This window comes from Diabrotica virgifera, chromosome 4 (assembly GCF_917563875.1).
Source record: "Diabrotica virgifera virgifera chromosome 4, PGI_DIABVI_V3a".
Taxonomy (NCBI): Eukaryota; Metazoa; Arthropoda; class Insecta; order Coleoptera; family Chrysomelidae; genus Diabrotica; species Diabrotica virgifera.
This window is the reverse complement of record NC_065446.1, coordinates 126,314,916-126,339,478: the sequence shown is the minus strand read 5'-3', so window position 1 is coordinate 126,339,478 and position 24,563 is coordinate 126,314,916. Positions and strand designations below refer to the sequence as shown.

General features: G+C 31.4%; 1 protein-coding gene across 1 annotated transcript in view; it reads right to left on the bottom strand.

Moving 5' to 3' along the window:
• LOC126883655 (uncharacterized) overlaps positions 1 to 24,563 on the bottom strand; it is a 59,142-nt gene that overhangs the window by 19,662 nt on the left and 14,917 nt on the right. The window contains exons 2-3 of the mRNA XM_050649310.1: positions 10,620 to 10,650; positions 8,715 to 8,828 (exon numbers count right to left, since the gene is read on the bottom strand). Of these exons, the coding sequence (XP_050505267.1) occupies positions 8,715 to 8,828; positions 10,620 to 10,650 (145 nt within the window). The remainder of the gene's footprint in view (positions 1 to 8,714; positions 8,829 to 10,619; positions 10,651 to 24,563) is intronic.

Here is a 24,563-nt window from a genome sequence, read left to right as displayed (position 1 = left end):
TATATAAAAGTTTATCCGACTAAACACCCTTAAGCTATTAACAAATTTTCAGCTTGCTATTAATCAACTTTTTTTTCATACGCGGGATCCAGACCTAATAGATGCATTTATAACCCATAATACTTATATAAAATATAGTATTACTATCAGAATCTCTAACTACTAATGGAAAGATTTTTACGTTTCCTGAAAAATTTACACATTGTAACATACAGTGCTTCCATAAAGTAACGCATAATTTCATTATTTCGTAAACCGGCGACTTTAAGGAAAATTTTCGAAACAGGTCGATTTTTATTTTTAAATTACAATTTTTTGGCATATTACATATCATACTAGTGATGTCATCCATCTGGGCTTGATAACGTAATCGATGAATTTTTTAAATGAGAATAGGGGTCATGTGCTAGCTCATTTGAAAGGGTATTTAATTCTCTATTTACTAATACAAACAATAACATAATTATATATACAGGGTGTCCAAAAAGAATTCTTTAATTAAATTAATTGAGACAAAAAGAAAAATGTATGTAACTTATTTAATTCAAAATTCGTTTTACTTTTGTCAGAAAATTAAATGTTAGAGCTGCCATCCACCTGCCTCTTGGAAGTTTAAGATTACGCTTAAGCGAAAATCAATATTTAGGTTTTAAATAAAACATTTTTATGTTTGCTGGCACCAATAAAATATATTTAGAATTAAACAAATTACATACATTCATCTTTTTATACCAATTAATTTAATTTAAATAACATTTTTTGGACACCCTGTATAAATAATTATATTAACAATTATATTATTGAATAGAGAATTACATACCCTTTCAAATGAGCTATTACATGCCCTTTATTCTTATTTAAAAAAATCAACGATTACGTCATCACGCCCAGATGGATGACGTCACTAGTATGATATGTATGCCAATAAATTGTAATTTAAAAATAAAAATCGACCTGTTTCGGTATTTTTCCTGAAAGTGTCCGGTTTGTGAAATAATGAATTTATGCGTTACTTTATGGACGCACTGTATATTGTTTCGCAATGACCCATTAAATTATTATAAATGCAATTAACCATTGACCATGTCATGAAAATGGCAATATAAAATTAATTTTTCAAATGTCAAACTTTAAAATTTGTTTTTGTTAACAAAAAAATAATTTAAATATCTATTATGAAATTCGTTACAAACAAAATCTGATATTTCAACTAAACGAAACAAAATACACAATAAAAGTGAATTATTAAACTCATTCAGGGACCCGTTCAGACAAAAGAGCCTACAACTGGTTTTTACCTGAGTGCGAGTGGAAGACTTGTAACGTGAAGCGATCGATATTATGTATCTAACTAGGTACTGTCTTTTCCGTAAAAATGTATATCTTGGCAACATCCTGTTGTTGCCAAAGTGATGTTTAAGCAATGTTTTTGACCTACGGGGGTCAAATTGTCGTTATAGTGTAAGGAATAAAATATATAAATAAATCGGATTACTGAAAATCCGACAACGGTGCCAAGCTTAAAGAAGTGTACTAAGCGAACATTCACGGATTATACCTAGAAAATGATAGCATTTCTAGGTGATGCCAAATGACTGCAACGTGAAAAGATGCCAATTTAATAGCGGGATGTATATATATATATATATATATATATATATATATATGTAGAAAATTGGATCAAAACAAACATGGATAAAGTAATGAAGACACAAAGAGGCATGGAGAGAACAATGTTGGGAGTAAAATTAACAGACAGAAAGAAAAACAGCTGGGTAAGAAATAAAACAAAATTCAAAGACGCAGGACAACATATAGCTAGACGAAAATAGAGCTTCGCAGGTCATAACGTTAGACAAACGGACAATAGATGGAATACCACGATACAAAAATGAAGATCATGAACAGGAAAGAGAGCAAGAGGACGACCCCAGATGAGATGGGGAAACGACATTAACCTTCCGATGACCAACCTTTTTTTGTTACACAGATGACCAAGGGGGGGGGGGGGAAATGACCCCAGGTCAAAAACGACAATTAACAAAAAATGAAAGTTTTTTTTATGGCATGGACTTTATGTCATTCAGCCAGTCACAACATAAGTATTAGTGTCATGTGTAGTGTGTATGTTGAGTAAGTGTCTTGTTACTTTGCAAAGTCGACGTCATTAGCGTAAAACTACTTGGAATTACACATTATAGACGCTATTTTACTAAACATCAAATTCAGAATATATTTTTTATTCGTAAAATATAGGGAATTTTTTTTATTTCAAAATATGAGGATATCTAGAATGATATTAAAGTTAAATAAAAAAATAATGAGTTAAAAATTGAAAATACTTTTGAATTTATTAAAGAAAAACATACGCTGGGGTCACTTTTCCCCCCGCTTGGACATCCGAAGGTTAAAAAGATAGGAGAAACGCACTGGAAACAAAAAGCACTAAACAGAAGCGATTGGAGGAAACTCCTCCAGCAAACTGGAGGAAAATTAAAGGGCAAAAGAAGAAGAAGAATAGAAAATTGGTTGAATATATGCTGGCTCAAATTTAAATTGTTTAAGAGGAAATAATTGAGTAAACAGCTGACATGTACAAAGTGTATTGCAATCAGCAAAGTTTAAACTCACCATTTGTTATAAAAATAAATGAAGCACTGTTATATAAGAGAAAATTTAATTTTAAAATAATCACGGTACTTTCAAAGCGAAACTTGGAATGATGTAATAGCGACATCATGTTGCAAGGCGAATCCTCGAATTGCAAGCGCTCATATATATTATCTGGATGTAAAAGTTAATATTAATTATAATAGTTGTTAATAATAGAAATTTTTTAATGAAATACAAACCGTACAACTTTAAAATCACATTAAACTAATCTGCATAAAAAGAGACCTTATTATACATTTTAAAAAATGACCATTACATAACCTCACTCCTATTGTTTCGGGTATAACTACTATAGGGGAGCTAGAAGTATGGAACTTTACAGAAGTGTAATTAAAAAATCTAGGTAGTGTTTTCGAGAAATTCTGTACATTTCGTTACGGTCCTGGACTGTTAAATTTTAATATGTATAAAAAAATATCTAAGTAAATATTATGGACATCATATGTATTCAAAACGGCGTCAAGCTTTTTTCGATACCTTTTCATCAAAGTATTTTTGGCTTCATAAAATTTGAAAAACATGATACCAAAATATTTTCACCCAGATATATGCCCAAGGGGCCCGTGGGCCCCTGGGGCATATATCTCTTAAGCTCGCTTCATTTCCGAATGAAGAATCTTGTTATCGTTTTCTACTATACTTCGTTATATCTACTTCAATTAAAATATTAATTCGGGGCTATGATTCTAATTCAAATTTCGACTCAAAACAGGTCGCAATCAATATGGCAACGTTGAAATACGACTTTACGATCCTTGTGGATTTCAGTTGAACTAACTAAAGGACGTCATTAAATTTCGATAGATCGCAATAGGGCTTTTCATCGATTGTCATTTGTTTCGAGCTTCTGTCATATGTCACATAATATTAATATATCTACGTCATACGTCTTTAGTTTGTATCATTGGTATCAATAACGTATAACGTAGATATATTAACATTATGTGACACACGACAGAAGCTCGAAACAAATGACTGTAAATGAAAAGCTCTATAGGGCCTTTCATCGATTGTCATTTGTTTCGAGCTTCTGTCATGTGTCACATAATATTAATATATCTACGTCATATGTCTTTGGTTCGTATCATTGGTACATACCAATAACGTACGACATAAATATATTAATATTATGTGACACATGACAGAAGCTCGAAATAAATGACTGTGAATGAAAAGCCCTATAGGCTCTGAGCTTCGCTGGTGGCGCTCCTGGCGGATTACTAATTCAACTTTCACGGGTAATTTTCAAATGTATTATTTAATTGTTATCGCTTAATATTTACATCGCAAAAAATTAATTAAATTGTACTCGATTTTTTTAAGATTTTGCTAATCATTTTGACGTTCTATTGATAAAATATGAATTTCTTATTTCGGATACTTTCACAATTATCGTGTAGATGGCGATAAGATTACCGTTTATTTCAATCAACGATATTACGGAACATTAAAAAAACTTAAATTCAGTATTTAAAACGTAAGTATATTTAAGGTAAAAATATATACCACAGCTTTGACCAAATAATATTTTTTAAAATTAATGTTTTTACTTTTAATTTTAAATTAATCACTTTGACATTTATGTCAAATTTCCAGTAAACGTTTACAGACTTGCCACTACTGGTGCTCGTGAATTTGTAAATATCCCCTCTACGTACGAGCTCACAGCGTATTAATTGCGACTCCTTAAAAGTGATTGAAATTATAATTTCGAGTCGAAATTATTGTGACATGAACATGAATGAATGGCCGAAAGCAAGGTTAGATTCAGTTTGTTTAAGATATGTGTTTTGTTTGTTTCTTGCAAGGACAACTAAAGCAAAAGGTATTAATATGGCTGGGTTTCATGGAAATTTGCTGGTTTTGGAGGAATTACATAGAATAGTATTGAATTAGAGATATAATAATTGATATTGTCCACAATTCATTGAAAGATGTAAGGTAATAATCTTAAAAAATTAGAAACAAGGAAAATTATGTACCAGCTATTTTATTACTGGACATGTTGGAATTAAATCAAGATTTCATATATTAGTAATATAGCTATGCAAAGTCCGCAGAAAGTGTGCTATTTGATTTATAAACAAATTAGCGCTCCGAAATCTTTTTTTCAATTAACCAAAACCGTTAAGTTTTCGTGAAACCAAAAACATTCACATAAAAGTTCACTGTAATTTAATTCTGCACATAGATATTTTTTTCCGATTTCCTTCGGTGGAAATTTTCCTCTTAACATTCGGGTTTTTTAAACAAAATCTTTAATTTTCAACTAAAATTTTAGGGAAGTAATTATTTATCATTAATTAAATAACTTGGTGACATAAATCTTTTTTCTTATAATTGACTTGAAGATATGAAAATTTGTATGTACAAAGAGGACCGGAATAAAAAGTTAATGGTTCAAATATTGAAATCCTGTTGTTTATAACTATGTCTCAAATGCCGGTCAAATTTGACCGGTTACCTATACCTGAAACCACTCCTCGGAATTCATTTTTTTTTCTTCGAAAAGGGCACAGAAATCGTGCCCTTTTTAACAGCTTTAACTTAATTTAATTTAATCTAATAGTTTCCGAGGGGTTCTATTTGTTTATAAGCCAAAAAATTGTTTCTTTATAACATTCCCGAGACCGCTCAAATAGTCCAATATCAATTATGTAAAATACGTTGAATAGGTATAGTGCTTTTTTATATGAAAATCATAGTTAGTCTGGTGTATCATATTCTTTCCGGTTATTATTTCAGCCGATATTTTTTAATTAACTTAATTATTGCCAAAATATTGGTTGGATTGGCGCCAGCCTCCTGATATATAATCTACTATAAAAAAATCTTTCATATCACCAATTTAATTAATTATTTATAAATAATTACTTCCCTAAAATTTCAATTGAAAATTGCAGATTTTTTTGAGAAAACTCGTATTGTCCGAGGAAAATTTTGATTGAAGGGAATCAGAAAAAAATAACTTTGTGCAGATCTAAATTATGGTCAATTTTTATTTGAGTGGTTTTGGTTTAAAGGAAAAATCTTACAGGAGTTACAGAGCACTAATTGAAAAAAAAAAAGAAGATTTAGCCTGTTCATTCCCCATATTACTAATATATGCAATCTTAAGATTCGATTTTAGCAATAAAATAGCTGGTAAATAACTTTTCTCAAAAATGACATTTTTTTGATAATTTTCCGAAACTATTAACAAATGTTGCGGTAATTGCATAGTCAATAAATCCAGTAAATCGGAGCGCCAACCCAAATTCTGAACAGTGTCAAAATGATAACGTTAATATCCCCAGTTGTAACTAATATCGAAATGAATAAGAATCTCTATAAATTGCGACTGTCATGGCGGAGTTGCTATTAAATTGCGACCTCGAAATGAATTAGGATCAGGCCCATGGTATTACTAAATCGGACAAACTATTGATATTTGTTGGTTGAGACTTGAGATTGTTTGTACTGTGGAGACCCACACAGAGGAGAGGAATCGAGATAGGACGACCTTGAAATTTGTGTACACGATTTTGCCTGTTTGCTTGGTTTGTCACTAGGGCAGCGTGGGCGTAGACAGGTGCTAGTTTTGCATTGGAATAAATGTGAAAATTTCGAAAATAATTAATTATCCGTAGTTAATATAAGATTACTGATTTTGGTGGTTAATATTATTTAAATATGAGTGCCAAGAAAGCTCACACTAAAAGAACTTGCTTCGTACCGGGATTTATATCCAGTTATCGATAAAAAATTCAAAAGAGAACTTAACAAAGTTAATACAAGACTTTTTATAAAGATTTGTCTTTATGTTATTTAAAACGATCATGGATTATATTTGTTTGTATGTTATTTCCTTCGGTGTAAATAATATTTGTGTTTATAATCCTATTATTGGTTTTTATTTTAACCTGAAAATTATAATGATAATAGTAAAAGGATCTTGAAAGTTTTTCTGTCTAAACAATACATTTTTTGAGACAAAATATTTCACCAAAATTAACATTAATTTTATAAACGTCAGACTGTCGTTTGTAGTTAATTTATATACAGAGAGAGTCTGTAATTTGGAATAAATTCAATATCTCAAATACTAATTGTTTTTTAGAAAAACGCTCAGACCCGTCGATTAGTATTTCAAATTGTCCTTTTTGGCATACAATAATAGTGTATACAGGGTGTCCCAATTCAGAGATATGACGTCATCGTTGATTTTCTTAAATGGCAACACTGTCATTTTGATAGCTATTTCGATAGGGTGTGTAAAGTTATACACAACTGCAAAATTTCAAATTTTTATTCTCTACCATTTAAAAGATAATAGAAAATAACCAAGTTATGTCTGTAATATGGAATAAATTCAATAATTAAAATACTAATTGTTTTTTTTTAATGCTCAGACCCGTCGATTAGTATTTCTAATTGCATTTTTGACGTACAATAATAATGTATACAGGGTGTCCCAATTTAGAGATATGGCGTCATCGTTGATTTTATTAAATGACAACACTGTCATTTTGATAGGGTGTGTAAAGTTTTACACAACTGCAAAATTTAAAAATTTTGTTCCCTACGATTTACAAGATAATAAAAAATAACAAAGTTATGAAAAACAAATAATCAAATAATAATTGAATTTAATTATTTCAATTAAGCAAATACTCATAATGTTGCCCTCAATTATTGTCAAATTGTCAATGGGCAACGTTATGAGCATTTGCTTATTTGAAATAATTAAATTCAATTATTTTTGATTACTTGTTTTTCATAACTTTGTTATTTTTTATTATCTTGTAAATGGTAAGGAACAAAAATTTGAAATTTTGCAGATGTGTATAACTTTACGCACCCTATCAAAATAGCTATCAACATGACAGTGTTGCCATTTAAGAAAATCAACGATGACGTCATATCTCTAAATTGGGACACCCTGTATACATTATTATTGTATGTCAAAAATGACAATTTGAAATACTAATCGACGGGTCTGAGTATTTTTTCAAAAAAACAATTAGTATTTTAATTATTGAATTTATTCCAAACTACAGGCATAACTTTGTTATTTTCTATTATCTTGTAAATGGTAGAGAATTAAAATTTGATATTTTACAGTTGTGTATAACTTTACACACCCTATCAAAATAGCTATCAAAATGACAGTGTTGCCATTTAAGAAAATCAACAACGACGTCATATCTCTAAATTGGGACACCCTGTAAACATTATTATTGTATGTCAAAAAGGACAATTTGAAATACTAATCGACGGGTCTGGGCATTTTCCAAAAAAACAATTAGTATTTGAGATATTGAATTTATTCCAAATTACAGACTCACTCTCTATATTTTTATTAACTAAATTTAAAAATCTGTATATAAGCATTCAGAATATAAATGAAGTGTGTAAAAGAAAAAGCATTTTAAATTTTGATAAAAAGAATAATTAATTAATATTATATCAACAAACTTTAAATAATTTAAACAACTTTTTAAAAACAGTTAGGTACAGTTAAGTTCAATTTTTTCAACTACAAATTTTTTTATATCAATTAATTTGCAGTTGAAATACCATTATTATATAAATGTTGCAGTTAGATAATGTGACAAAATATTTCCGTTTCAAAATAAGCTGTCCCACATTAAAGTACCTACTGACAAATTTAAATTTGATGTCACATCTCCATCTACGATGGTATAGAAAGAATACACTTTTTACCACACGTTGATATGTTATAAAGTTAAAATAATTTATTTTTGGCATAAAACATATTCAGCACTAATCAACCAATAAATGAATGTTTAATTACGCTGAAAACATGAATAAAATGGGTTAAGTAATAAATAAGTCCATAAGAACTAATGTATTTGTAGCACCTATTCGAACAATTGCACCTCTAGCGGCGATTGCTGGAAGCTGAATTAGATGTTGAAAAGTTAGCCCACAAACGATGCATTGTGTTCCCACTCCTTCTTACAGGTCTCCATAGTTGGTACACATGTCTTTTTATTTGTAGCCACATAATATATGTAGTTACATAAGTAGGTACTTACTTGCTAATTTCATCAAGCTTATTCTGGGCTACTTGATGATGTAGTACAGAGCTAATACTACAAGTACTCTCACCACTTTGTGCATTTATGTCTGCAGTTCGATTTGTCTTAGGTCTAAAAACGAAATAAAAATATTTGGAGGTAGGTATTTATATTAAACCAACTAAGTATATTTAATAGATAAGCAGGTACCTATTCTACACAGTTGATTCTCAATATAGACTAAGAACTGAAGCTGGAAATTTCTCGTTATAAGTAATATAGAATATTTTTTTATGAAATACATCCATTATATATTATTGATAATTATGATCCTTTGCAGACTGACATTGCAGTGGGTACTATAAATAACTTTGTTATTTATAGTATCATGGTTGTAAATATTTATCTTTGAGTCCCACATTATATAAAGTTAAAAGAAACAGTTTGTTCAAAAAATTAAAAATAATACTATCAGGGGAGGAACCCCTTATGACTACGGGTATGAAAAATAGATAACAACTTTTTCTCAGTTCGGTCGAATATACATGTAAAATTTTATAAAAATCAATCAAGCTTTTTCGGAGTATGGTAACTAATAATGTGACCATAGAATTTTATATAATATGTATTACATAATTATGTTACGAGCAAAGCCTTATATTTGACATTCCTATCATTGTACAAAGAATATTGTCCACTTCTATTATTGTACCCCCCAACTGTACAATATCCGAAATGAAAAAAAAATAAAAATGATTATCGAAATGGTCATCGATTCGAATCGATTATTATTAACAAACGACACCTAATCCAAAATCGAACAGTGCTGTCATTGGTCATTGGAATTGATATATTTTGTTTATATCTGAATTTGAGTGAATTATATTATTTATTTATTATCAAGATCTATATTCTTTAGTGTTATTAATATTATTATTAAGTTGTTCTTTTTCAAATCGACAATGTGTATAATGTGATAAACTGCTGTGTCCAAATGAAATGTAAATAATATTCTAAGTACATACAGCAATTGATCCTCTTATCTCAACATTTTACATCATTGTTTATATACCATCCAAATATAGAACCAATGTAGAACCTAATCCCAGAGAAATCTCTTGTCGGACTTATACATCTATAGTTTTAGTAGGAAAGGGCAAAAATGGTTAAAAATATGTTGAAGAAATTGTTCTACAATAGAGTGATGTTACTGAAACATTTCAAAGCTTCAAGAGGTATAATAAATATATTGTTATAATACATAATATAAAGCCAATGGGCAACATTAAAAATTCAAAACATAAAGTAGAATGCAGCAATTGCAATAAATTCAGTGTTAAATGAAGCAGTTGAAGTGTAGGTATTTGGTTATGTACAAATGGACAATTAACAGTATATATTGGTTAACTTAACCAAAGAATACATATCTCCCAAGAACCGACACAAACGGATTATCTATGAACTAAATTTTTATGCGCATGTGCCAGATCGGCCATTTCTCAATTTGTATGAATAGCAAATAATTTTGGTGACATTTGTCTTGTACAGGATCGGCGTTTGTTGTCACAGTTGTTTGTTTGGCTTGGCTTGGCGTTAGTATTTTGTTTTTGTATCAGTTTGTAGCTCATAATATTTTGTATAGACTTATTTTCTATATATATTTTATTACATAGCCTACAACTATTAATTGTTATTTTCCAACATTTATACAATTTAATTCTTTTTGAGATATCTTGATTATGTGAATTAATTATTTTAAGCTTTTTCATGAACTATAAACTATCGTATAAAAAATTAATTTTGTAAAATAAAAATGTATACCATTTTTATTCACTACTTTAATTACTACTTCGTCAATTAATTTTGTATTTATTGGGATTTCACAAAGAATTTTAATCTAAAATATCATACAAATTCTCTAACCTTTCTTTGACCTCTACTGTACCAAATGAATCTGCAGGAAGAGCACAAAGTCATATTTTATATGTGTTCATTCCACAAGCCACGTGCTGTGCTTAAAAAGTTGAGAATCCAATACACACAAAAACTTCCATAAAGTACTTTTATCAGCAAACCTAAATTAAATTTAATAAACTATGATTCATTAAATTGTTTCTGTAGTTTGTATAAAACAATAGCTTAGGTCAAATATATAAAACAATTTATGAAACTACTTGAAATTCAGGATTTTCAGGAGTAACATTATATAATTTAGCTAATTCAAAAAGTTTGATCCAATATCACTTGAAATTGTTTCAACGTTCAAGTTAATGCTTGATAATTGACAATACACTCTTCATAATAGGTTTACATTCTCTTGATTATGCTTGCGTTCCAACAAAAAAAGCTAAAGGCAACGGCGGATCCAGCAACCTTGCAAGGAGGGGGCAATGAAGTAAAAATTTTTGTTTCGTTTGACGATTAGAAATACGTGGTTTTGCTGTGGATAGTTGTAGCTGGTTGGCCAATAGTTGTACGTCTTTCCAAATTTTTGAAAATTCAATCTGAGCACTGTTTCTTTTGTTTTGTAATGTTTTAAGGAAATCACCGATCACGTTTTTAGCAGAAATTAAATCTAATGATTCTTTTTGCAATAAGCTTTTTAGTAAAATTGTGAACGAGAAAATGTTATTGATGAACTTTAACACGATAATGAATGGTGGTCCTCACAATTTAGGACCAATTATTTAGGAGTCCTAAAGCTATTTAACAATAAATTAGTTTTAGGACTCGAAATGTTAGCATTATATGTAGCTAAACGTGTTAGCTAAAATGTGTTAGCTAAAACGTCGACAATCTTCACAAACTTCTTTTCGAAATGCAATGAAGCGTTGTGCGTTTCTACCTAATGTGTATCACATAGGTTAGATAAATTAGAGTGTTAAGAATTTTTCAATAAAAAACTTCGTTTAGCGGAAGCATGAAAAAAAAAGAAATAACTTCCCTCGTAACTCCATAACAATTCCTTATACATGACACTGGAACGGATTTCAAAATTGGTGTTAAGGAAGTGAATATAACAAAGAATTTTTACTGTAAATGGTATCTCCTTATAGATATATTTATGCTAAGTGTCTGTATAAATATCAATACAACTTTTTATATTAAAATAGTTCTTTTCTAGTATCGCAAATTAATTTTCGATTCCAAGGAATTCTGCGTATTTGTGTTTCAGTTATTCAGTTATCAACGGGATACAAAACTCCCTATTTATTTTCAATCGTAATTATCTCTTTCTTGAAAAAAGTGTCAGTAGAAACCAGGCGAGGTCTCAAGGAGGGGGCAATTGACCCCATTGCCCCTCCCTTGGATCCGCGCCTGGCTAAAGGCTGCTTTCATATGGAATATAAGCTTCTGACCATAATGATCAAAACGTTTCCATATATATATATATATATATATATATATATATATATATATATATATATATATATATATATATATATATATATATTAATTAATATATTAATTTAAAAAATCACTTCGATCAATCAATTCGATTTTAACATACAGTTTCTTGTTGTTGATCACGAACATTTGTCATCCAAAAAGAATTGGATTCCGTGACGGTTACAACGGCTGTTATTTTTCGATTATTTTACGAAATAACGAATAGGTATGATAAATTAGGAAATACCTCGACAAACAAGTAATTGGTCCTAGGTTTTCACCCAAAGTAATCGAAAGTAGAACTGGAAGTCGATACTGGAACTCTTCGTGTAACTTTGCGTCGATTGATCTACGATTTTACTAATTTTGTCATCTTGTTTTACATTCATATCATATTTTGAGTGACTTTAAAGCAGTACCTACGGTTGTAACTCTAAAACCGAAGTCCGATGTCAAATTTCTCATCTTTAATACCATCCATGGGTTATAAGCTTTCATTCGACACCTCATTTGTCATTCTATCTGTATTAGTAACTGAGGAGTTGTATTCGCGGTCGGACGGACAGACAGTCATGAAACCAGAAGTATATATTTGTTCTCGTCTTGCGAATGCGCGTCGAATGATATATCACTTGTGCTATTGCGGTGACTTTAAAAGAGCACTTCCGGTCGCATTTCTAAAACCGGAAGTCCTAGGTCAAATTTCCCACCTTTATTTGTGATTCTACCCATGATACTATAAATAACAAGATAATATAATGCACATCCGGAAGTCGTGACGTAACTGGAGACCGGCAAGTTCGTAATGACCGATTACTTTGAATTGTTCGCGGTTGTATTTTATATTTTATCTTTGACAGTTATTTTGACTGGAATCTCGACACTAAATTCTCTTCGAATACATTGAAGTTTAATGTTATTTTGCTAATTGATTAATTTTATCACATAATGCATACAAATCCCATTTAACTTTAACAAGAATTCAAATTCAACTTCCGGTCTCCAGTTACGTAATCAATGCGCGAACTCGGACGTATTTGAGCTACGGGAAAATACTATCTCTTTATTTATAGTATCATGAAGGCCGCGTCTCACCATCAGATAATTTGATCAAACAGTTTGAGCAAACTGCGGAAGTACGTCAAAGTGACGTCACAATTGCAGTTTTTTTGAAATTCTAAAAATCTGTGCTCTCACTATCAGTCTAGTTTGATCAAATTTTTTGTATTGAGTTGTCTAACTTGTTTGTACTTTATTTAAAATTAAAATTTTTCATTATTATCCACAATGAACACTAAGGATGTGACGTCATTAACTGTCACTTTCAGTTTGCTCAAACCAGTTTGATCAAATTATTTGATGGTGAGACGCGGCCTTGATTCTACCAGGTATAGTGACGGAGGAGTTACATTTCCGGTCCGACGGACAGACAGTCTAGGTCAAATGTCTCACCTTGAGTACCTTCCATGGATTATAAGCTTTCATTTGACACCTCATTTGTCATTCTACCTGGTATAGTGACTGAAGGAGTTATATTCGAGGTCGGACGGACAGACAGCCTATTAGGTCACACCAAGTCGTTCAAATTCTCACCAACTTGTTCACACTTTTTCAAAATTGGTGAAAACAACAAATTATATTTTGTATCGTTGTATCAATATAAGCCAAAAAGAATAATTAGTGAATGTCACGCCACTATAATATATTTTATTATTGGTCTTTCAATGCTAAAATCAGGATAAAAAAGGTATTTTATCCATGGTTTTAATCAATATAATTCTCACCATTACTTTCTGTTGTATTTGCAACCTTTTGTAAATCAAAAATAATTATACCATATTAAGAATGTCAACAAAAGCCGGCCCTGCATGCAACCTTTCTCTCAGTGCAACTAAAATTTTATTGATACACGCCAGAAATGTGCCAGACTTTTCTCAGTGTACTCGCGTGTACACTTGCCAACTCGATACTAAAATTAAGTACATGCTAACAACAAAAGAATCGCCGTCCGTGTCGGTTCTTGTGAGAGATATGTATTCTTTGACTTAACTATCACATGAAATAGCATCTAGTGTTTATCAAATTGTAAAATCCCATAAATTTCATCTTTATAAAATGACATTACTTCATTGATTCAAGGAAGATAATATATAGGTATAACATATAGCCTGTAATAATTTTTCCGAACAGTATACATTTATATTTTTAATGGTGAAGTTAATATGCATAATTGTCATTATTGGAGTGACAGTAAACAGGGTTTTGGACGGGTCCAATAGATTAGCTGATCATATCATCAGATCATTGGATATTTCACTTTTGAACTTATTTTTGAAGGTACACCTTAAATCAAAAGTATATGCTTCTCGTATGCAAATCTTTCAGCACTGCAAAATAATGCCCAATACAGATACTTGAGGTTTATTCAAATGTACAAATAGGCCTTAAATGTTGATTGTATCATTATATGAAGATCATTTCGAACATTTTATTTTTAATTTGATGAAATTTTATATTTTTTTGTTATAACTGATTACCAACAAATTAAATTATTATATCTAAACTAATTTTATGAGTCATTTCATAGATTACCTATAAAAAAATAGTATGCTGTGTAGAGAAACAAGTTACCACCGAAATAATATGTTACCAGACCACACTTGCTATTGAAAAAACTGGATGTGATGCAGTATAGTAGTAGTAGGTTACATCTGTATGTACGAATTTTGTATGGAAATGTTGCAATAAAATTTTACATATCTTTATCAATTATTTTTTACCAAATTTTCATATTATGACACGATGAATTTTATAATCTTATATTTTTTACATTTTTAAGTGCCTCCATTATTTCTGTAAACTGTCTTTAATTTGATGTTTCTCCACTAATTTGGCATTTTTCCTTTTTCTATTATTTTATTGAACAACCCCGAGCCAATTTATTTCACTTTCATCTAATGCCTTAGATTAACTTTTTACAAATGATATTCATGTCAAAGAAAACTATTTAGAGATAAACTGAAGCATATTTTTTAGGGTGATATAAAGTTTGTACCAATGAAATAGTATCCTGGTTAATGCTAGCTAATGAAGGTTATGCAAAGATTCAGTAGAAATTAGGAAATTGATGAAACTAACTATGGTTATCTCATAAATGCTCTAGTACTACAAGGGTTTTAAATTTTCAATGCAAAACTAAAATAAAAATATATGTACTATAAAATAAATTAACTAAAAATATAGCAAAATTATAATCTTAATAAAACAACTTTTTGTTCTACTTTACTAATAGTTCCAAATCACGAAATCTAAAAACAAATTAAATCAAATCCCATACTGTTTGCAGACCATATACAGCTAACACAATAATATAGAATACATACAGATGCTTTATTTCTAATACTACAGTAGAACCCCGCAAATCCGAACCCCGCTAATCCGAACGTTCAGCAAATCCGAACCAACAGAAAGTGAAAAAAAAATTAAAAATTCAAGACAAAAACTTAAACAGGATTATTATAGATAGTAAAACCAGAAAATTTAACAATCTACGATTAATAGGTCTTTGACTCACTCACTTTTTTCTGATGCATAGAGGTATAGCGAATTGACGCAACGATGGTAAACCATTTACGCATATACATTACATCAATGCAGCAGAGTTCTGCTCCTCGTAACGTAAAATCACAACCAGACTTTAGTGGCATCCACGTGTGCAACTCTATATGACAGGGAAATTTCTTCCTAGCTTTCTTCATCTTCATTAGGGTTGCCTTGAGGTTAAACCAAGTCTACAATGTCTTCATCTGTAAATTCTTGGTGCCCATTGTTGTCAGCTTCAATCTATTCTGTAATTGCACTTTTTTCTTCGTTTTCTCATCCTGTTGTACGGCTTCTAGGTCATCTTGTAATAGAGAGTGGAAAATGGAGCTTCTTCAAATTGTAAATCTAGCCAGCGAGTTTGACTAAACACAAACAATTACACTGGCTCTGCATCAGTGACATCAACATGAGATAGATGGAAGAGGGAGAGAGTGAGACCCGTGCAGCGACTCAAAATCAATTATTATTCAAAGCGACGAAAGCTTTGAATTATTAGTTAGGCTAACTTTCAGATAATCCGAACTTTTCGGAATCCGAACAGACTGTCCCCCCAATTAGTTCGGATTTGCGGGGTTCTACTGTACTTATAATGTGTATATTACGTACAATTATATATTTATGATATTAGAAATAATTGTCGTTATGTAACATCATCCTATTAATTTAATATGAAAAAAAATAACATTTTTTTATTTATTTAATTAAATGAAGAATGTCACTTTGAGTTACATATTAAGTCTATTTTTGCGTCAATGACACTTTTCATCTGCACATTTCTTTTTATAGTTGCATTTGATAAATATTTCTTGAACACCAAACAATGATGCATCTTTTGCTTCCAAAACTTCACTAATAAGTTCTTTATTTTCATTAAATTTCATTAAATTAAATTTTCTTTATTTTCATTATCCATTTTGGACGTTGAAACATTAATAAAATCATTCTTTTAGTTAAATTGTGGTTTATTTCCCATATAGATTAGTTAATTTTTTTATAATCAGTTTTGGTTTATTTCGAAAACTATTTATATACCACCCAGCTCATTCACTTTTTAATTAAAAATATTTTTCCACCTACCTCTACCGAAAGTATACTTTCTCTGAGAACTGAAAGTCGTACTTTTCCTCCCTAGGGAGGAGTCATGGTATGTCATTGATGAAATAACTTATTTACATCCTATACAATATTATATTATCTATTACGTAAGTATCTATACATTCTAACATTTATTTATAGAAAACCCTGTAGTTTGCAGAATGATAAAAAACAGTAAATTGTTATTTTGATTAAACAATGGGTGCATTCGGACGACCACAGCGGCTGGACAGCTGAGCCAGCGGTAGCGTTTAGATGACACCTCTGGAAGTCAGCCTCTGAGAGATTTACTAAGCTTTCCGTATCAGTGCTGGATACAACCACTCAGCTGATTTCTGCTGACAGTCAGCTGCTGTGGTCGTCAGAACGCAACCAATGTTTACATTAATAATTTGACAATATTTGACAGTTGAGTTATAATGTAGGTACCTACTTGTTAGTTTTGGCTCTCTAATAAATTTTGTTAATAGGGAACTTGTTTAACATTTTAAATTTGGAAAAAATATTATAAATCACAACAGAACATAATTTAAAACATATATAAAAAATAAAAAAGTTTTGTTTGTCTTTCGTTTGGCCCCTAAAGACGATTAAAAATTCAACTTATACCAGCCGGCAGAAAACGCGTTGTGACATCACAGTGTTATATGTTTACATTCGTAAACAAAATTCTATACAATTTTAAATTAGACATTATAAATGTCATTAGAAAATACACATATGTGATATTACAAGTGTTTTTGAACATTTGAACTATTCATAGAAAACTTGTACTTTTACAAAATGGTTTTATTTTTCATAGTAAACCTTCTTTGTGTTCCTTCAAAAACTGTATCAAACTCCAATCTCAACAAACTGGTAGGTATACATTATTACAATGACATACGATAAATGTCATTAGAATATAAATATTTTCCCTTTATTACACAGCGACGAGCTAGCCAAATACCCAAGTGGGTGGAGGCTAATAAACTAAAGAAGAAGATACCTAAATATAACCATAAACGGAACCATATAGTTAAACTCTATGACGTCATGGGTCGTTTGAACTATTTTAAGATATAGAAGACTTTAAATTTGTACTTCTAAGTTATTATGAATTTTTGAAGCGTGAAATTTTGTAAATCTCATTTTTATAGAAAACTGAACATTATTATGTAATAAAAAAAATGTGCAAATTCCCTATTAGTTATATAAATAAATTATTTAAAAATGAAAAAATGTCTTGTTATTTGAGGCACACACACACACACACACATGCTCGTATCAACCCCAGCCCCGGGGGACATGTGTGTTCCAATGGAAAAGTGGAACCCACATGTCCGAAGATCAAACCGGTCACACACCGTAATTTGAGGAAGGTGGAAAAATCATATATGGGAGTAAAGTGCTATTTCCTCTCTTGAATGATTACTACCCTCCACTACGCGTCAGAAAGTAAACTTCATTCTCGGGAGGAAAAGTAGCACTTTCCTCCCTTGTTATACAAATAGCTAATTCCTGGGTCATTTTAAAGTGGTAGATTACCTACACAAAGAATAATAATAAGAATAATTTAATAATAATAACTAAATAAAAAATAATTTAGTCCACCAATTCAGAAGTAAGAAATGCTAAACCAAACTCGTGATTAAATATCAGTGATATGGATTTATAACCTCATCTTCATTCATTGACATTTGTTTGCATGTTAATAACAAATATGAAATCAATAGAATATTCTTAAAAATCGATATTTATCATTTTCTCTTGAACTTTTGACTGATTCGAACATTGTACAGTATACTCTCTATATAAAGTCCAAAGATCACATCTATTTTAGAGTTTACTGTAAAGAGACCGAAAGCAGTAGACCGAAAAGCACTTTACCGAAACCTCACTAGTCTGAAAAGCAGTTATTTTTACTTGTAGCAGTAAAAGAGATAAGACTAATGTAATTAACATTATCTAATAAAATGATGATAACATCTCTCTACCCTTATTTTATTTTTACCTTCACTAATTTTTTTAACGGATGAAAATTATTTCATATCAGACTGTACATAGTAACAATTTACACAGTCTATACATATATAAAACAATACAAAAAAATACAATAAACAAAAAGACAGATATACAAAATCTTAGCATAATTTACTGCAATCGTTTTTAATTTATGTACAATTTTGGTCTAATGCTGTTCAGTCTATTGAGGTATCAGTAAAGTGTTTTTCGGTCTAATTGTTGTGTACAATATTTTGAACATTTTACCTACAGAATGGGCACTATGCTAGAAATAGACAGTATTTTCTGTGCAATGCTAGAGTTATACGATTTCGGGCATTGCTCATAACATATATAGTAAAATAGGTACTTATAGTAGGGTAACTTATAAGTATCTTATTAGATAAATAGGTACTTACTGTTTCTTGCGATAAGTCTTATAAGTTAAAGATTTCCTTCTAGGCATTTTATTGATGTAAATCCAATAATACTCCTTGAAAAAACTTTAGAAAACACGTTTCCTACAGACCTACCACGTTTAGGTTGCAATGATGTCACACAATCACTAAATTTGTAAAATTTAGCTTTTGCTAGTAGTTCTACGTTCTACTTTACAAAATAACTCATAAATCTATTAAAATTCAATACTCAACAACTCGATAAATACCTTTTGTACAGAGAAACCTCGGTAAGGTAGGCGGCTGGGGCTGGCGATGGCGGTAAAGTGAAAAAATTGGCGCAATTCACATTCACTACTAATTATTTTATTTAACCTCTTTCTTCTTCTCCTTTTTGTTTTCGATCTCGCTGCAAGGTGATTACCAGCACGATTTATAGGCGATCTTGATTTAGTCTGGCTCTAAGCCGTAACAAAATCTCTATTTTTCTTGTAAAAATATTTTTTTATGAAATGTAATATAATGAATATGAGTTTAATTAGGTCAGGTTAATTTTACCTATTTTAAATTTTAATCTAAATAATACACTGTCACCCCTCTCCCACATCATTGCTTCTGTCTCTGTCACTCTGTCTAACTTGTACGTCAGAAATGTACAAATGGTTAAATTCCGACAGAGGGCGCTCAAAATTTCAAAGATGGACGATAACTCTAGGAACAGGAAAACAATTCATTTTGTCATTTGACTTCACAGTTCTAAAACGTTAAATTGAAATCATTTACACGAGTGTTTAGCCAAAATAACCACTAAGTTTTGTCACTAAGACATCTTATAAGTTAAAGACAACTCAAAATTATGTTTCATCTGTATGCATTCATCAAAATTTGATGCTAACTACTGTTTAGTTTTCACCTTTTTTTTTTCATAAAAAAATCTGGCCCCCGATAATCACACAGTGTTTTAAAAATTATGAATCTATCTTAGAATTTCAAATTTTATTTTTAATTTAATTAATAGGTAAACTACAATTTATTTTACAATTATTAGATATAAAATAAATTCACCTACTTAGTTTCCAGTTTTTATTTAATTAAAAATTGTTATCTGTTAAAGTTGGATTTATAGTTTGACGTAGCGTAGACGTAGACGTAACGTAGACGCACTGGAAAAGTTCAACACCGAGTTTTGTGTACTCTTGTTTATAAATGAACGCAAGCGCCTGACGGAACATAAGAGAAACGTAACGTAACGGAAGAGATGACCAACTTTCATCTTTTACAGTGCGTTTCTTCCGTCTGGCCAATCATAAGGCATAATTTTGTTCTGTCACTCAAAGTGGACCCGCCCCGCCCCCTCAAACCTTGTGTTGTATAAAAAGTTGATTGTCAGCATATTCGAATTTTGTTAATTATTTGTTAATACAATGGATGTTAAGTTATTAATTTAATAAAAATATATCATAGAGTAATTTCAATATTTCAGATAAACATGAGTTGTTTATTAGCCTAATTCGTGGTTATTCACACATATTATAGGATAGGTAAATCCAATAAACATATAAAGACCAGGAAATGAAACAAAATAGTTGGAAATCCCACGGCATGCGGCACCAAAGAGCATACTTTCGTTTATTTCCTAATCCATGCAACACACAAAACAGATATATATTATAATAAATAATAGTATAAGTATAAATAAATAAACACAAAGTTTGTTTACTGTTCGTATAATTTTTAGGCTATGTTGTTGAATTAGAATTAAGTCATTGTTTACTCTTTCTACTCATGCGCAAAAATTCCGCTACGTCGATCTATAAATTGACATAATATTTTCTTCCGTCTCCAGTCCGTTTCTTACGTCTACGTTGCGTCTACGTCTACGCTACGTCAAACTATAAATCCAAACAGATAACAATTTTTAATTAAATAAAAACTGGAAACTAAGTAGGTGAATTTATTTTATATCTAATAATTGTGTTCTGGAAATTACAAGAGGTGGTCGGAATATTTTGCATAACAATGTACATTCTATTTACAGAATATATACACATTTCATTTATTTATTTAATTTTGCAGTCGCTTAACACATTCGCGGTCATGACTGCATATGAAGTCATTTACTCCATAAGAATACGTGTATAAAATGACAGCGTGTCCGCGAATGTGTTAAACATTAAAAAATACTACGTTTAATACAAAAAAACGTTAAATTAACAAAATGTGTGATTTGGCATTGGTTAGTTTAAGTCATTATGTAGAGTACTAGTTAGGCCGTACTCAATCCATAGAATACTATAATTTTATACTAATACTATGCTCTAATATACTATACTATACTATACTATACTATGGCACTTTTGTTTATAACTTTTTAACCAGAAATGATTTTCTAAGTCACGTCGAATAATATATCGCTTATACTATTTTAGTGTGTTTAAAACGGTACTTCTATTTACTACTCAAAAACCTTATTTTTAAGGTCAAAATTCTCACGTTTTCCGTACAAACTCGTACCTTTAAACAAATACGAAAGTACGCCACTGACAGGGTCGAAATCGGCAAAATCAAATCGCAAAAAATTCATAAAGATTAAGTTCAAAAGTGCAAACCTCATATTGCCCTCCCACACGTATTCATAACTCGCACCACTTAAAAAATCCGAAAGCACGCCACTGTCAGGGTTAAAATCGACACAAAAAAATCGCAAAAAATTCAAAAAGCCTAAGGCCAAAAGTACAAACCTCATATTGCCATCCCCACACCTATTCAAAACCCCCCACCCCTTAAAAAAGCGAAAGTACGCCCATGACATGGCTAAAATCGGCACAAAAAATTCTCAAAGAATTTTAAAAGCCTAACTCCAGAAGCACAAACCTCATACTGCTACTTACACACCCATACAAAACTGGCACCCCTTGAAAAATCCGAACGACGTCACTGACAGGGTTAAACCGGGCACGAAAAATTCGCAAAAAAATCAAAAAGCTTTTCCACAAGCAGAAATACCATTTTTTATTTTGTTTTTAATCTCACGCCTATGCAAAACTCGCACTTCTAAAAAAATCCGTAATCACGCCACTGACAGAGTTAAAATTTACATGAAAAATTGTCAAAAAATTCAAAAAGCTAAGTTCAGATGCACATACCTCATATTGCTACTTACACACCTATACAAAAGAAGCTCCGCTAAAAAAGTCCGAAACGACGCCACTGACAGGTTTTAAACCAGCACGAAAAATTCGCAAAAAATTCAAAAAGCTTGTCCAAAAGCACAAATCTCATTTTGTGATTTTTTTCCTAAATTTCACGCCTATGCAAAATTCGCACCCCTAAAAAATTTGCAACCACGCCACTGACAGAGTTAAAATCGACACGAAAAATTCGCAAAAAATTCAATTAACTTAAGTCCAAAAGCACCAATCTCATTTTGCGGTTTTGTTGAAAATATCGCCATTTCCCCCCCTTTTTTCTCCCCATGGATGCGCCACTGATTGAAACTTGATTTTTCGAATCCGCCACATCAAACCATTTACAACAATAAAAATTTGGCCAAAATCGAAGCCATAGGAGCGGAGCTATGTCATTTTTTTCTGTTTTTTTTTATTTTTTTTAATTTTCATTTTTTTTGACATTTCCTGTCAAAAATTGAAAATTTCGAAAAACACACATTTTTCGCCTCATCGATGCACAAATTTTGATGCCTCGCGCGACTCGATACGTTTTGCCATAAGGGCGCTACTGGGGCGTGAAGTCAAAAAAATGACCCCCATTTAGTAGCCACCCCCACCCTTACCGTAGGGGTGGCGAAAAAATAGAAGTTTTCGTAAGTATGGGAACTGTGAAATATTTGGGCTATGGTGGAAATCTTACAAAAGTTTGAAAACTCTGGTCACACGAGGGACGACATCGTGATTTTCGGCCATTTCATCAAAATTTCCCATTTAAGAATTGTTTGTGCCGCCTCTGTTCGATCTAGCGGCACCAGTCGAGAATCACATTTATTCCTAACGCTTATCGTCAAAACGCGCTAAAATTATATCAAATACGACCAACCCACTCCCCACCACTATAAAAAAACTCTCTCCCCTTAGAAAAAAAGAAAGTACGCCCCTGGGAGGGATAAACATTCCACCAAAAAATTGCAAAAAATAGAGAAACCTTAAGTTTAAACACACAAACCTCCCCGGTCAAAAACACCCGATTTACGTCCATCTGAATATTTTTTTTCAACTTTTTTACCCTTTTTTTCTTCAACCCGCAAGTTTGATAGTTTTGTGTGATGCCCCTCTTCGTGCTAGCAACCCCGGGTCAAAAGTGACACTTATTCCTAACCCTTGGCTTTAAAACCCAATGAAATTTTTTCGCCTTACACAATCTCACCCCCCACCCCTAAGCAAAACTCGTACCCCTTAAAAAATCCGAAGGCACGCCCCTGACCGAATCCAAATCCCCACCAAAAATCATCGAAAAATTCAAAAAGCTTAACCCTAAAAGCTCAAATCTACTCATTTACTACTCAAAAACCTTATTTTGGAGGTCAAAATTCTCACATTTTCCGTACAAACTCGCACCTCTTAACAAATACGAAGGTACGCCACTGACAAGAGTCGTAATGGGTAAAAACAAATCGCAAAAAATTCAAAAAGCTCAAGTCCAAAACCACAAACCTTATATTAATCTCCCATGCATATACAAAACGCACCCCTTAAAAATACGCAACTACGCCACTGACAATGTCGAAATCGGCAAAATCGAATCGCAAAAAATCCATAAAAATTAAGTCCAAAATTGCAAACCTCATTTTGCCCTCCCATGCGTATCCAAAACTCGCAGCCCTTAAAAAATACGAAAGTACGCCACTGACAGTCGAAAATCCGCAAAAACAAATCGCAAAAAATTCAAAAAGCTCAAACCTGAAAATACGCCACTGACAGGGTCGAAATCGGCAAAATCAAATTGCAAAAAATTCATAAAGATTAAGTCCAAAAGGGCAAACCTCATATTGCCCTCCCACGCGTATCCATAACACGCACCCCTTAAAAAATCCGAAACCACGCCACTGTCAGGATTAAAATCGACATAAAAAATTCACAAAAAGTTCAAAAAGCCTAAGGCCAAAAGTACCAACCTCATATTGCCATCCCCACACCTATCCAAAACTCGCACCCCTTAAAAAATACGAAAGTACGCCCATGAAAGGGCTAAAATCGGCATAAAAAATTCTCAAAAAATTTTAAAAGCCTAAGTCGAGAAGCACCGACCTCATATTGCTACTTACACACCTATACAAAACCCGCGCCCCTTAAAAAATTCGAAACGACGTCACTGACAGGGTTAAAACGGTCACGAGGAATTCGCAAAACATTGAAAAAGTTTAAGTCCAAAAGCACAAATCTCA